General features: G+C 35.6%; 1 protein-coding gene across 1 annotated transcript; it reads left to right on the plus strand.

Moving 5' to 3' along the window:
• Positions 1–1347: 1347 nt before the first annotated feature.
• On the plus strand, positions 1348–14342 carry LOC115958364 (cytochrome P450 71D11-like). The gene is made up of 2 exons (XM_031076779.1): positions 1348–2253; positions 12884–14342. Exons 1-2 carry the CDS (start codon positions 1348–1350, stop codon positions 13505–13507), a joined length of 1530 nt encoding a protein of 509 aa, XP_030932639.1. The 3' UTR covers positions 13508–14342.
• Positions 14343–16043: the final 1701 nt, after the last annotated feature.

Here is a 16043-nt window from a genome sequence, read left to right on the forward strand (position 1 = left end):
TTTATTTTGGAAGTCTTTAATAAATAAGGGTGGGTTGATGAAACATGCCTTAGTGAGAAGAAACATAAAATAAAAAAAACTTTTGTGGGTTTTAGTTGTTTAGCACAGAAATTTTTTGGGCAAAAAAATACTAGAAAAAAATTTTCAGTCTCAACCAGATAACAGGAAAAAAATCGCTTTTGTTGAAAAATGATTTTCATTAAACATTTTCCTAACAAAATATTGTACTCTAAAACAAACGTAACATAAGATAATATATAATGTACTTGGATCAAAAAGATTACTTCACCCAGATGAATATTACAAAGTCTTTTAGAAGAAAAAACTAATTTATTCTCCAAGTCTTCTTTCTTGAAGATGCTTGCAAGCAGTGACGGAGTCAGAACTTAGAGTTAAGAGGGCAGTTTTGTTGTTGGTTGTGTGCAGTGACTTTGGCCTCCAACTTTCATGCTACTTACTCGCTTAGCTGCTAGTTGTTTAAAATTTTTTAAAGGGTCAGATTATTTGTTTTAGGTAAAATTGGTTTACTAGGCTTTTTTTATTTATTTATTAGTTTTACTAATGGTAATTTTTGTTGTTGTACTAATTTTTTTGGGTTTGTATATTTCTTTTTTAAATTTTAGACTTATAAATATTTTTTAATTGTCTTTAAAAAGAGGAAAATGTTTGAACTACATACATTTTTATAAATTGCTAATAATGTAAGTGATGGGCTCAAATGCGAACCAATAAGAATTTGCTACCTTAATAGTTTGTAAAACTATTATAAAAAAAATTGTAATTATAACAATACTCTAGAAAGAGTCAATGATATTTTTAAGAGGGCAAAATTGTAAATTTATTAAAATAAATTTGCTAAAATTAGTACTCACATATATAATAATATTTTATTAAAAAAATTTGGGGCACATTGCCCCCAAGTCCAACCATGGCTCTGTCCACGCTTGCAAGTAATCCTACACAGCATCAAGATGCCCCAAAGTCTAAACTAAGGATTTGTTTGAGAACTGCTTATTTTACTGAAATTAAAATTTTTTTGCTAAAAGTACTGTAGATAAAAGTAAAAGTTAATTGAAATATTACAGTGGGACCTATGAATAGTACCAAAAAGTGCAGTAGAACCCGTGAATAGTAACAAAAATAAGCTGAATAATAAAATAAGTTAGCAAAAATAGGTGGTGCCAAATAGACATTAAGATAAAATAATTACAACTGAGGCGTGAATATTGCACAAAGTTGCTCCTATAGATTCCACACTAATACACCGTGCATATATAGGATGCAATATCACTTCCAATCTAATCTACTTTCCTCATTCAGCAAAAAAACATCTAATCTACTTTCCTCATGGAACTCCACGCCTTCTCCTTCCCAACACTGTTCACGTTCTTGCTCTTTACTTTCATGGTAGTCAAACTATGGAAGAGATCCAAAACCAACCACTCAAATTTAAATCTACCCCCAGGGCCATGGAAGCTACCTATTGTAGGGAACATGCACCAGTTTGTTGGCTCTCTACCCCATCGTGCATTGAGAGACATGGCAATGAAACATGGCCCCCTTATGCACCTTCAACTTGGAGAAGTTTCTACCGTTGTGGTTTCATCACAAGAGTTTGCCGAACAGGTGATGAAAACTCCCGATATTAACTTTGCATCACGGCCCAGTATTATAGGTAAAAACATCATGTCTTATGATTCTACGGACATAATCTTTGCACCGTATGGCAATTACTGGAAACAACTACGAAAAATTTGCTCGCTGGAGCTTTTTAGTCCAAAGCGTGTTGAATCTTTCCAACCAATTAGAGAAGAAGAACTATCAACTCTTATTCGTTGGATTGCTTCAAAGGAAGGGTCTACTATCAATCTTACAGAGAAAATGTTCTCAACAACATATGGCATCACTTCAAGGGCTGCCTTTGGTAAGAAATTCAAAGACCAAGAAAAGTTCATATGCGTTGTGAAGCAAGCGATAGAGTTGGGTGCAGGTTTCAATGTAGCAGATTTTTTTCCATCTGTTAAACTGCTCCATCTGGTCAGTGGGGTAAGGACTAAACTTGAGTGGATGCATGAAGAAGCCGACAGGATTATGGAAAATACTATCAATGAACATGTGGAGGTCAAGGCAACAAGAAAAGCAGATGATGATGCAAGAGAAGAAGATCTCATAGATGTTCTCTTAAAATTTCAGGATCGTGGTGGTGACAATGAGTTTTCCTTAACTAACAACAACATCAAAAGTGTCATCCTGGTAAGTATATATACCTGTTGACATTATGTTTTTTATACTTCCATAAAATTTTCAAATACTTTTTACCTTTATAGAATTTCACACATTAATTTTGCTTCTTATCGGTTTTCGAGGTCATAAAAAAAATGAAATGAATTGGAACAGATAAATTTTAAAGCAAGAGAATAAACTGCTAAGATATATTTTCTCCGCAGGCGTGTTTGGTAGTTTATAAAATATAGAAGTGAAATAAATTTATAATTTTTTGCCTTTTATATTTCCTTTTTTAAAATAAGAATAAAATTGATATTTCACCTTCATTTTATTAAAGGAAAGAATGGTTTTTCATTCAATCTTGAGAGGAATCCTTAGGAAGGAATATAAATTTTTTTTTCTTTTTTCTTTTTTTGAACTCAAACCCATCTCATTCATTCATATACTGTCAACGTACAAGGCATCCTATCAAAGTTATGATTCAGATAACAAAACAAAAAAAGGAACGAAGCAAAAGAAGAAAGAAGTATAGGGATGAAATCTGAGATAAACAACAGCTTAGCATTGTAGTTTAGTTGTACAGTGTAGCTTAATGAAGTGCTGTAGTTTAGTGGTGTATTTAAGTGAAATATGTTCACACATGAGTTAACTAAACAAACACACGTGTTGTAACTGTACCCGCATAGTTAGGGATATTTTTGCTTGCTCTGTTTTCTGTATTTAGTCACAGATTCATGTACAGATTCATTCAATTGAGTAATATACAAAGTTTTCTTCATTCCAAAACTCTCTCTAGCTTGAGCTTCCTCTCTTATTTCAATTCTTGGCTCTCTGTACTTTTTGTTATGGTATCAGAGCTTGACCCTTCGTCAATGGCGTCAAATACTACTTCTTCTCCTACACGAGAGCTTTCTCCATTGGAAGATCCTCGAAGCCCATTTTTCTTGCACCATGGTGAATCTCCTGGTGCGATCTTGGTTGTTCAACCTCTCACTGAGGATAATTACCCTAATTGGGCCAGAGCAATGAGGATGGCTCTAGATGCTAAGAGTAAGCTTGGATTTGTAGATGGTTCCATCACTGTATCAATGGCAGTTACGCCACTTGAGAAAAAGGCATGGTCAAAGTGCAATTCAATGATCTCATTGTGGATCTTGAATTCAGTTTCACCTCATATTACTGCTAGTGTCATTTACAGAGACACAACTTTTGAGGTCTGGAATGCTCTTAAGAATCGGTTTTTACAAGCAAATGGACGAAGGATTTCTCAACTTCAGAAGCAAATTTCCACTGTGATACAAGGAGATTCTACAGTGACAAGCTTCTTTACTGATCTACAAGCTTCTTGGGATCAGTTGTTGAATTTGAGGCCTTTGCCATCGTGTTCATGTGGAAAGTGTACTTGTGGTGTGAATGAGAAGATCGTGCATCTTCACCATCAAGATTCAATCATGCAATTTCTTAATGGATTGAATGATTGTTACTTATAGGTCAAGACTCAAATCCTCATGATGGAACCTGTTCCATCTGTGGATAAGACCTTTTCTTTGGTAATCCAGAAGGAAAGGCAAAGATCTTCAAGTATTCATGCCACTCCTTCAGTTGAATCCATTGCCCTTGCTGTTAAGAATCAAGTCTTCAATCAAGGTTCTTTTCCTTCAGGAAACAATGGCAAGAATTTCAAAGGAAATGTTGGAAAGGGAAGGCCTATGTATAGCTACTGTGGAAAGGTTGGGCATATCAAGGAAAAATGCTATAAGCTTGTTGGATTTCCACCAGGCTACAAGCAAAAGGGAAAGTTTCCTATGGCTAATCAGGTCATGATGGATTGTGATCAAGCTCAGAATGAAGTTGTGCATCAGAATAACAATTTCTCTTTCACTCTAGAACAGTATCAGCAATTGATTTCCCTGTTGAATTCTTATGCATCCAGTTCTGGTAGTTCCAATGAAGCAATTCACACAGCCAATTCTGCCCTCTCAGGTATATCTGATGATCTCTTGCAAAACTCAATATGTTTGAGCATGCAACACTCTATTTTTGCTGTCAATCCTTCAAATAAAACAACATATAGTCAAGACACTTGGGTTCTTGATATAGGTGCCACAAATCACATAGTTCATTTAGTTGATTTGTTCACTAAAATTACTAGTTCTATAACCTCTTTTGTTCAATTACCCAATGGTGAAAGAGTTGTTGTCACACACATAGGAACCATTCAAGTAACTTCTAGTTTAGTTCTTGAAAATGTACTATGTGTTCCTTCTTTCACTTTCAACTTGATATCCATTAGTCAACTGACCAAAAGTCTATCATGTTGCTTCATTTTCTATCCAATAAGTGCTTTATACAAGACCTTTCTTTTTGGAAAACAATTGGAGTGGGTAAGCTATATCATAATCTCTATCTGCTACAATCTTCAGAATCTTGCAAATCTGTTTCAACTATATCTTCTATCTTAGGATTTGTTTTTAATTCTTTTGCAAATAATGTTGTGGATGTTCCTGTAACCACAAAGTCCTATCTTTGGCATCTTAGATTAGGTCATGTATCAGATGCTAAACTTCAGGTCTTGTGTGATATTCTCCCTGATGTAAGCACTATACATAGCAATAAAGATTGTGCCCTTTGTCCCATTGCAAAACAGAAAAGACTTCCTTTCCCTTCTTTCAATCATTTGTCTGATAATGCCTTTGATCTCATTCAGTGTGATGTTTGGGGTCCTTTTGCAAAATCTACTCATAATGGTTTTAGGTATTTCCTTACCATTGTTGATGATGCAACTAGATCAACATGGGTCTATCTTATGAAATCAAAATCAGACACTAGGCCCTTATTGATTTCTTTTTACAAAATGATCTTAACACAATTTCACACCAATATTAAAGCAATTAGAACTAATAATGCTCATGAATTTTTCCTAAAAGACTTCTATGCTGATCTTGGGATTTTGCATCAACATTCATGTGTTGCCACTCCACAACAAAATTCAGTTGTGGAAAGGAAACATCAACACATTTTAAGCATTGCTAGAGCATTAAAATTTCAGTCTAATGTGCCCATTTCCCATTGGGGTGAATGTGTTTTGACTGCTGTATACATCATCAATAGACTGCCATCTTTCATTTTAGAAAATAAAACTCCTTTTGAGAAACTTTACAATAACCACCTCTTTTGTTCACTTAAAGGTTTTTGGTTGCCTTTGTTTTGCTTCCACTTTATCTCATAACAGATCTAAGTTTGATCCTAGATCTGTTCCCTATGTTTTTTTGGGATTTCCTTTTGGTGTCAAAGGTTACAAGTTACTCAATTTAGTCACCAAGAAAATCTTTGTCTCTAGAGATGTAACCTTTCATGAGACTGTGTTTCCTTTCATTTCATCCACTTATTCTTCCTCACCTCATTCAAATATCACTTTTCCTCACCTTTTTCCCCCTCTAGATACCTCTACTGCCTCTCAACCTGTCTTGTTTGATTCCACTTTTGAATCTGTCATCCCTTAGCCTATTCCTAATCCTGAAATTCCTAATTCAACTTCTAATCCTTTACTCAATCCTTCATCACTTGATGAATCTGCTTCTCCATCCTATGATTTACCTCTTTCTGTTTCTACTGAAAATTCTAATCCTTCCATCACTGAACCTGCCATTATACCTTATGTTCCCTCAACTCCTTCTTTGAGAAAATCCGCTAGAGTGTCTAAGGCTCCTTCCTATTTGCAAGACTATAAGTGCATCAATGTTATTAGTGATCAGTTTGATCATTCCAATCATGCCATCAAGTCTGGTTCAACCTCACACACCTTAGGTACAAAATACCCCTTATCTCATTTTCTTGATTCTTCTACTTTGTCTCCTTCCTATGCCCATTTTTGCTCTCTTGTCATTGCTGTTTCTAAACCAAAATCTTATCATGAGGCTGTCCAAGATCCCAAATGGCAGAATGCAATGGCTGTTGAGATTGCTGCATTAGAATCTAATCAGACTTGGTCTCTCACTCCTTTACCATCTCATAAAAGGGCTATTGGGTGCAAATGGGTATATAGAGTGAAGTATAAAGCTGATGGCACAGTAGAGAGGTATAAGGCACGCCTTGTGGCTAAAGGGTTTACACAACAGGAGGGCTTGGACTTCACTGAAACTTTTTTACTTGTTGCTAAAATGATTGTAAGGTTGAATTTAATCAACCATCTTATTGGCTTTATTCCGTGCCAAATTTACTTGTATTTCAGCATTTAGTAACCCTGTATTTAGGTGGGTTTTGTTGTAAGGGTAGTGAGTGAGATAGAGTGTTGATTGCTCAAGAGTGTGCAAGAAAGTAGAGACTCGCGGCTTGATCTCACGGGTGACTCGCAGCTGCAAGCCGCCAGATGCAGCACACATGCCAAGCATGCTAGAAGGTGAACAGTCATGCTAGCTGGAGCACTACAGGACAAAACAGGACAACTGGCCATACGGTTATCTTGCGACTGGATCTCGCGACTCAGTCAAGTCGCGAGGCCAAGCCGTGAGCCACCCCTGTTTTGAAAAACCTGACGTTTCACATTCTCCTCTCACCTCAGTATAAATACCCCTTATACCCACAAATGAAAGAGAGCTTCCAGAAAGAATTTTGAGAGAGAAACCCTAGAGTAAAACAAGATTGATTCACCTATAATCTATACATTAGAGTCTCTTCAAATTCCTCAACTCTCTTCCTCTCCATTGTCAAACCCTTAAGAGGCATTTTACCAAAACCTTGTTTTCACCATATTCATTACTGTGAGAGGGATGTTTGGTGTTCTGGGAAGCAGTTAGAAAGGAACCAATCTACATTGGTTGATGCTATGGTCTAGTAGCGGAATCCGGGAAGCTAGAAAAGAAAAAGGTTCGGCGCAACCTCGTTGGAGTAAGAAGCTTGGAGGGCTTAGGTGCATTGGCTAGATTAGGCTTGGAGGGTCTATTGCTGTCCATGTATCCCAACTACATTTTCTTGTGGATTGTTTACCGCTTGGAGGGCGGCGGAGAGGTTTTATGCCGAGGGCTTCGGTTTCCTCTTCGATAACATATCGCGTGTTATCTTTGTGTTTGCATCTTCCTTCCCTTTTATCTTTGTCTTTTATTATCTGCTGTGGGTTGTGATTTTAATTTGGCTTAGATAGTTTTTCCAATTCTATATTATAGCTTTTGTTCATTTTCCGCACACTAGTTGTTTGACATAAAACTTGAATTGTTTAATTTGTAAATTGGGGGTCTAAACGTTCAAGGGTGTTTTACACTATTTGAACTTTCAATGACCACTGTTAAAACCTTGCTTGCCATATCTGCTGTGAGGTGCTGGCACCTAACTCAGTTTGATGTAAACAATGCTTTCCTTCATGGATAGCTTCATGAGGAGGTTTACATGCAACTACCTCAAGGATTTCACAGCAAGGGGGAGAATATAGTGTGCAAGCTTAACAAATCCTTATATGGCCTTAAACAGGCATGAAGGCAATGGTACTCAAAATTCTCATCCACTATTCTCAAATGTGGATTCAAACAGTCAAGGTCTGATTATTCCCTTTTTACCAAGAAGTTCAATCAATCATTCATAGCACTTTTGGTGTATGTGGATGATATTCTTACAGCCAGTAATGATATTCATGCTGTTGAAGAGCTTAAGGTATTCCTGGATAAAGAGTTTAAACTAAAGGATCTTGGAAACCTGAAATTCTTCCTTGGCCTTGAAGTGGCTAGATCAGATAAAGGCATTTCCTTATGTCAAAGGAAATATGCCTTGGAAGTGCTCAAAGATGCAGGCATGACAGGATGCAAGCCTAGCAAAGTTCCTATGGAGCAAAACTTAAAATTGAGCAAATACCATAGGGAGATGTTACCTGATCTTGGTGTTTATAGAGGACTGGTTGGCAGGTTGATATACTTAACCATTACCAGACCAGATATCACATACTGAGTGAACAAACTGAGTCAATTCATGTCAAAACCAAGAAAACCTCACCTGGATGCAGCCTATAAGGTGTTGCAGTACATAAAGGGAAGTCCTGGACAAGGTATTTTGTTATCATCCAACTCAAATTTGCACTTAAAGGCATTCACAGATGCAGATTGGGCATCTTGTGTTGACACTAGAAGATCAACCACTGGTTATTGTGTCTTTTTGGGTAATTCTCTGGCTTCATGGAAGTCTAAAAAGTAGTCCATAGTCTCTAGATTTTCTGCTGAAGCAGAGTATCGAGCCATGGCAGTGACTGTGTGTGAGATGACTTGGATATTAGCCTTGTTGAAGGATTTAGAAGTGTATCATCCAAAGATGGCAATGTTGTTTTGTGATAACCAAGCAGCTATATATATATATTGGTGAGAACCCTATGTTTCATGAGAGAACCAAACATATAAAAATAGATTGTCACTTGGTCAAAGATAAGGTTCAAGATAAAGTCATCGGACTGTTTTTCACTCCTACTCACTCACAGCTAGCTGATCTTCTTACAAAGGCCCTTAGTGGTCAACAATTGAAAGCTTTGCTTGCCAAAATGAGCATTGTGAATATTCACAATCCTGATTCTCATCTTGAGGGGGAGTATCAAAGTTATAATTCAGATAACAAAACAAGAAAAGGAACGAAGCAAAAAAAGAAAGAAGTACAGGGATGAAATCTGAGATAAACGACAGCTTAGCATTGTAGTTTAGTTGTACAATGTAGCTTAATGAAGTGTTGTAGTTTAATGACTTGTAGTTTAGTGGTGTATTTAAGTTAAATATGTTCACACGTGAGTTAACTAAACAAACACACGTGTTGTATTTAGTCACAGATTCATTCAATTGAGTAATATACAAAGTTTTCTTCATTCCAAAACTCTCTCTAGCTTGAGCTTCCTCTCTTCTTTCAATTCTTGGCTCTCTGTACTTTCTGTTACATCCTGAGCACCGAGTGGGGGAAGGGGGGGGGGGGCTCCTCCAACCACACTAACTCTTCTACAATTTGTCTAGCATATTTTGTTAGAGAATGTGCTACAAAATTTGTACTTCTCTTAACACAGCTAATAGATAAAGTTCCAAATCCCATTGCTATACATCTGATGTCCCCATAAATGTGGCCCAAACTAGAACAAGTAGCTCGTGGAGACCTCAAAGATTGCATGATTGTCACATTATCACCTTCCAAGATCAGATCCTAAAATCCAGCTTCCCTTGCAAACTCCAATGCCCTTTAGGAAGGAATAGAATTGAATATGAGCTTTTCATTCTTCCAAAAACATAAGTCAATGGTGTCTCCCACCATTTATTACTAATAGTTTTTTTTTTTTTTTTTTTGAGAAACATTTAGAAAAAGTCTAGGACAACAAAAATTTTCACAATTTCTTGCTACAACTGTGACATGATAGAGTATGATCGGTAAAAAAATATAGTAGTTCCATATTTAAGTGATGGTTAACCACTCACAGTCTGCAACGTTTGAATTGTAGTAAAAACGGTTGTGAAATAATTTGTGGTCATAGAATTACTCAAACATTTATTACTACTAATTAGTTACCCACACTTTATAAAGTAAGTTTTTATATAATATAATTTCTCTTATTTGGCCTAAATAAAAATTTTGATAATTATAATAGTGGCTAATAAGCATTCATTAAGATTGTCTTTGGGGAAAAATAGGTAACTAGCATTAATTTCCTAACTATTTAGTTAGTAGTTAAGGTTTCAAAACTATTTATTTTTATAGCATCTTGAGTCTTTTAAACTCGATTTTGGGCAATAACTCGAGCATCAGACGCTCGATTTCTATGCTCTAATTTCTTCCAACGTGGCATAGTACTCCACGTGGGTAGACAGAAATCGAGTCTCTAAGACTCGATTTTTAAGGGTTACACATAAATCCAAATCACTGAGGAACCAGAACACCAGAACATCAGGGAAGAAAGCAGAGAGAAAAAAAAAAAAAAAAAAACCAGAAACAGAGAGAGATCGGAGTGGGTCGCGCGAGCCCAGGCAGTGAGGAACCAGAACACCAGAACATCAGGGAAGAAAGCAGAGAGAAAAAAAAAAAAACCAGAAACAGAGAGAGATCGGAGTGGGTCGCGCGAGCCCAGGCAGAGCGGCGCGTGGGTCGCGCGAGCCCAGGCGAGACCCAGGCAGCGCGCGGCCTGGGTCTCGCGAGCCCAGGCGAGACCCAGGCAGCGCGGCGCCTGGGTCTCGCGAGACCCAGGCCGCCGCGCGCTGCCTGGGTCTCGCCTGGGCTCGCGAGACCCAGGCGCGCGCTGCCTGGGGCCTGGGCTCGCGCGACCCACCGCTCTGCCTGGGCTCGCGCGACCCACTCCGATCTCTCTCTGTTTCTGGTTTTTTTTTTTTTTTTTTTTTTTTTTTTTTTTTTTTTTTTCTCTCTCCTCTCTCTGCTTTCTTCCCTGATGTTTTGGTGTTCTGGTTCCTCACTGCCTGGGCTCGCACGACCCACTCCGATCTCTCTCTGTTTCTGGTTTTTTTTTTTTTTTTTTTTCTCTCTGCTTTCTTCCCTGATGTTCTGGTGTTCTGGTTCCTCAGTGATTTGGATTTATGTGTAACCCTTAGAAATCGAGTCTTAGAGACTCGATTTCTGTCTACCCACGTGGAGAACTATGCCACGTTGGAAGAAATTAGAGTATAGAAATCGAGCGTCTGATGCTCGAGTTATTGCCCAAAATCGAGTTTAAAAGACTCGAGATGCTATAAAAATAAATAGTTTTGAAACCTTAACTACTAACTAAATAGTTAGGAAATTAATGCTAGTTACCTATTTTTCCCTTGTCTTTGTATATAGAACTAAATACTCTACCAATATCTTTCTCAAAAAAAAAAAAAAAAAAAAAAACTCTACCAGTATACATTAATTATGATTGAATTTTTTTTATTTGAATATATATATTTTACCATTAAAAAAATGAGGTCCAAAAATTCTAATGGAGGCTTAAATATAGAATAAAATTTAAATTCAATTAAGAAATATATATTAGAAGAATTGTGTGTAAAACTGTAAGACCTCAAAAATTTATGTAGCAAAATGTTCTAAAGTCAACTAAAAGTCAAATGTTTTTAGGTTTATAAATACTAGTAGATGTCGCATTTGATGTGCGAGTATATTATAAGTTCATATAAAAATATATTTTAAAAATTTATCCTCATAATACATTTATAATATTCATTATATATAATTAAGTATATGAATATCTTGTTTGAATTAACATATAAAAAAACATTTAATTATTTTAACTAATTTAACTAATTTAACTACATAATTAATTTCTTTATTTGCTATTGCATGTATAATTTTTTTTTTTTTTTTTGTGTGTTTTGTTGATTTTTATTTAATTGTAGCTATAACAATTAAACTTGAGTAGAACTAACAAATACTGAACAGTCAACATGTTAGTTTACATATATTGTTGGCAACCCGTTTACGATGCACAATACCATTATTTATTTGGGGGGTCCTTTTATTGACGAAAGATATATGTTTGCTCAAAATTTTTTTCCAAATTCAAATCCAAAGGAGAAAAAATATTTACAATTGAATGTAAATAAATAATAAAAATTAATTACTTCATTACAACTTTTTATTAGGTGAAATGTTAAATGAATCGTTACTAACAGGGATGACAATGGGCTGGGGCAAGTCCGAAAGATGAGGTCTTCATTCCCGCCTAACATGGTTTTGTCTTCCCCCATCTCCGCCCCGCCCCGCATGATGGGAAAAACTTTCTTACCCTATCCTTGATCCTTGGGGCCCCGCAAAGCCATGCCCCATCCCATAAAATTCTAATTCTTATTAATTTACCCACAACTATTACAATTGTTTATAGTAAAACATGTTTCGTTAATAAAAATATACTTAAAATTATAAATAAATTTATCCCATCAAATCAAACCAATTTTTAGTAAAAATTGAATAATATTATTAAAGTATTTAACAAGACAATATCACAACAAATACAAAAAGTCTTATAATACAAAATCAATGATTCAATAGTATATAAATTTGTTTATAATAAAGACAAAAGGAAATGTTAAAATTGGTACCTTATTTCCAACTTTGCTAGAGAAAAGAAGAAGTAGAAAGCCTTGTTGGGTAGAACAAAATAAGATGATGACATGTTTGTTTAAATAATTGGGTTATAGGGTATAAAAAATTTATAATTTATCCCTTATCAATGCGGGGCGGGGCAGATTAGGTCTAAAAAATCTAAACCTATCCTCACCCCACCCCGTGGTACGGGGCTAAAATCTCGCCCTATCTCCACCCCACTACTTTTGTGGGGTGGGTCAAACGAGGTCGGACAAAATTGTCATCCCCAATTACTAATACCTTTACTTAGGTGGAAGGTTAAATGGTCAGTGCCAATTTTTCTTATAAAAAAGAGTTAAACATGGCACTAATTAAAAGATGATGTGGGAGGTTGAGTGAAAGAGTTTTCTCGTGAGTTTTCTACTTTTATATATATATATATATTGATTGATTGATTGATTAGTATAAATCGTAGATTCTAATTCCCCAAATCTCATGCTAGCATTTGCCAAGGTTAAAATTTCAATGTTCTCAAAACCTACTCTGTGTTGCATATGGAGATTTTTCTTCCTTGTGCACTATACAAGCTTGACAGCTTTTTTTCTACATGCATAAATCAAAGTTCACTAATTCCTTTCAGGATATATTCGGTGCTGGGAGTGAGACATCAGCCACAATCGTAGATTGGGCAATGTCAGAAATGATGAAAAACCAAAGAGTGATGAAAAAGGCACAAGCTGAGGTGAGAGAAGTCATTAATAGAAAAGGGAGGGTTGATGAGACATGTATTAATGAGATGAAATATTTAAAGTTAATTGTTAAAGAGACTCTGAGATTACATGCTCCTGTTCCTCTCTTGCTTCCCAGGGAATGTAGAGAGAGATGTAGACTTAATGGGTATGAAATACCTGTTAAAACTAAAGTTATTGTTAACGCATGGGCTATTGGAAGAGATCCCAAACATTGGAATGATCCTGAGATGTTTAATCCAGAGAGGTTCCTTGATAACTCTATTGACTATAAGGGAACTAATTTCAGTTATATCCCATTTGGAGCTGGAAGGAGGATATGTCCAGGCATATCATTTGGAATGATCAATGTTGAGCTTCCACTTGCACTATTTCTGTACCATTTTGATTGGAAACTTCCTAATGGAATGAAGAATGAAGACTTGGACATGAATGAGGTCTTTGGCGTCACAATAAGAAGAAAATATGATCTACAGTTGATTCCCATTGCTTATCATCCCTTGCCAGTTGAATAAGCTCACACGTGAATACTTTTGATTTCTTTTATGAAAGAATGATGCTTACATCAGTTGGAATAAGAATTTGTATGCTTATTAGGATAAGAATAACAGTATTGTATTTTCATCTAAATGCAACAACTAATATAAAGGGAATTTTAGGCAATAGTTAGGCAATTAATTACCTAAGGCCTCCAAATTTTAGGCAATAGATTATTTTTTTTGTCGCTTGTGGGACGCACTTGGGTCCAAAATATTTGTTTTTTATATTTAAGAGTTTTAAAATGTAAAACACATATTCTCTTTCACATAGCTAAAATATATCTCTCACTCTCACTCTCTTTAATAGACTGAAATAAACCTTGGAAATTTAATGTCTCTTATCTACTACACCTTCAAAGGTGCACACCATTTCCGTCGAGAAACTCACTTTCATTCTCTTGGTTATCTTCACCATTAATCCCCATGTCAAAGACATAAACAACCTCCTCTACTCAAAGCTCATGCTTCATCACGATACATGTCAAGGAGCTCGTTCAAGGTTTCATTGAGGGTGAGAATGAGATCCGTCTGCATGCCACCATCATAACCATGGAACAAATCTTAAGGGTTAACTTGCACTCAATCAGTCTTGGCTTCTCGATTACAATGTAAATGTTAAACAACTTCTTGATGTGCGTGGCCATGACTGTTTTTCATACCTTGACCCGAAATTAATGTCTGATTGAGGCTAATACCAATCAAGCCAAGGTACAATATATCCCTTAGAGTTCGTTTGGTTGGAAGGATGGAAAAGTGAGAGAATAGAAAATAGAGGAAGGATAGAAAAGTGGGAGGATAGAAAATTTTTTAGTTTTCCTCATTTGTGTTTGGTTGAGAGGGTGGAAAAGTGGAGGAATGAAAAACTTTTTTGTTTGGTTGAAAATAAGGTTTGTATAAATTTACCATCATGTCCCTCTTAAAATAAAACAAAAAGTAATACATTATACTTTTTTTTTTTAAATTGTGTATAGATGAAAGTAGACATCATCCAAAAGTGTTTTCTTAAAAAAATAATTAAAAAAAAAAAAAAAAAAAGAAGGAAAAGAAGAAGAACCCACCGGGGGACAAAACCAAGGAAAGAAAAAAAACAAAAACAAAAACAAAAAGCCAATGTTACAAAGGGAAAGTATTAAACTAAAAATAAATAAAAAATAAAAAAGCCAGAAACGTTATTTAGAAGTGGGGGCAGTTTTGTCCAAATATTTTTTCCACTTTTCACTCCAATTGTCTCTCCAATTTGGAGAGATTGTATTTTGAAGGAGGAGGAGAGAAAACTTATGGGCCCCACCACTTTTCTCTCCCCCTCCCTCTCTCAACCAAACAGTGGAAAATGCAATTTTCTACCCTATTTTCCTCTTCCTATTTTCCATCCTCCCTGTTTTCACCCTAGCCAAACATACCCCTAGTGAACCTACAATTCTAAGTTTCCACTTGAACAAAAATAAAACTTTTTGCCTTAGTTTTTTGGAAGAGGTTTCATCTAACCACTAATAGAAAGATACATGTGTTTTGTTATGTGAAATGCACATGACTTATGTGGTTAGTCGGGTGAAGTGAGTCTCATGCATTATACATGACAAGTAAAGGTGTTCGCCAAACTATACAAACTGCACAAAAACTACCTGCAAAATGGCATAACCACACCGCACCGCATGGTGCAGTGCAGTTTGTAGTTTTATAATAAGAAAACCGCACAAACTGCACCACACCACACCGCACCACACCCTCTCTATATATTAATATATTTATTTTTTAATATTAAATATATTATTAATAGTTTAATGACTTTTTAAAATTTCCTTTAGACTCATCTACAAAATTATAAATTATACTAAAATTTGCTTACTTGGTCCCCCTGAGATTTGGAGGGAAAAGAAAAATAAAAATGAATGAACAACAACCATCGTGTTTCTCTTAATATTAATTCTGCCGCTATCGCATAAATTTTAGAATTGGATTCAAAAAAATAAAATTAATAAGAACCCTAAAAAATAGGGTCTGCTTCATTCCTTCCAAATATGAACAATTTCAATTTCAAATATCAAATCAGCAGTGTCAACCAAAAAACAAACAAACAAACCCATATTTCTACTCTATAATCTATATAAATTAAGACGGCTCCAAATACATAATATATATACTAGCCTTGGAACACGCGCTCACGTGTCTGCTCAGAGATTCATCTATGTTTTGGTAAAAGTTTATAATTTGCATACATTATAAATTAGGATTACTATATTTTTTAATCACAAAAATACCTAGGAGTGCGATGAGTGTTATGCGTGTATTTGTTTTAATTTTAATTTTTTATATATATAAAATAGATAAAACAATTTGAAAACCATCAGGAGAGTAGTCCTCTTTTGTAGGCAATGTTTATTGGAAGTTAAAGAATTATTTTTACCAAGTTTTGCCCCTACTAAAATGTAGGCTGTAGGAATATTTTGAAAAAAAAAAAAAAATCCGGTCCAAACAAGGAAAGACCCTTAAATAGTAGTGTGTGTGTATATAT

This window comes from Quercus lobata, chromosome 8 (assembly GCF_001633185.2).
Source record: "Quercus lobata isolate SW786 chromosome 8, ValleyOak3.0 Primary Assembly, whole genome shotgun sequence".
In the NCBI taxonomy this organism is placed as follows: Eukaryota; Viridiplantae; Streptophyta; class Magnoliopsida; order Fagales; family Fagaceae; genus Quercus; species Quercus lobata.

What these genes read in the sequence shown, in the direction of transcription:
- LOC115958364 (XM_031076779.1), top strand. Translation starts at nt 1,348, where the DNA reads ATGGAACTCCACGCCTTCTCCTTCCCAACACTGTTCACGTTCTTGCTC. An exon ending in ACATCAAAAGTGTCATCCTG is followed by an intron (nt 2,254 to 12,883) that starts GTAAGTATATAT and finishes AATTCCTTTCAG; the next exon opens with GATATATTCGGTGCTGGGAG.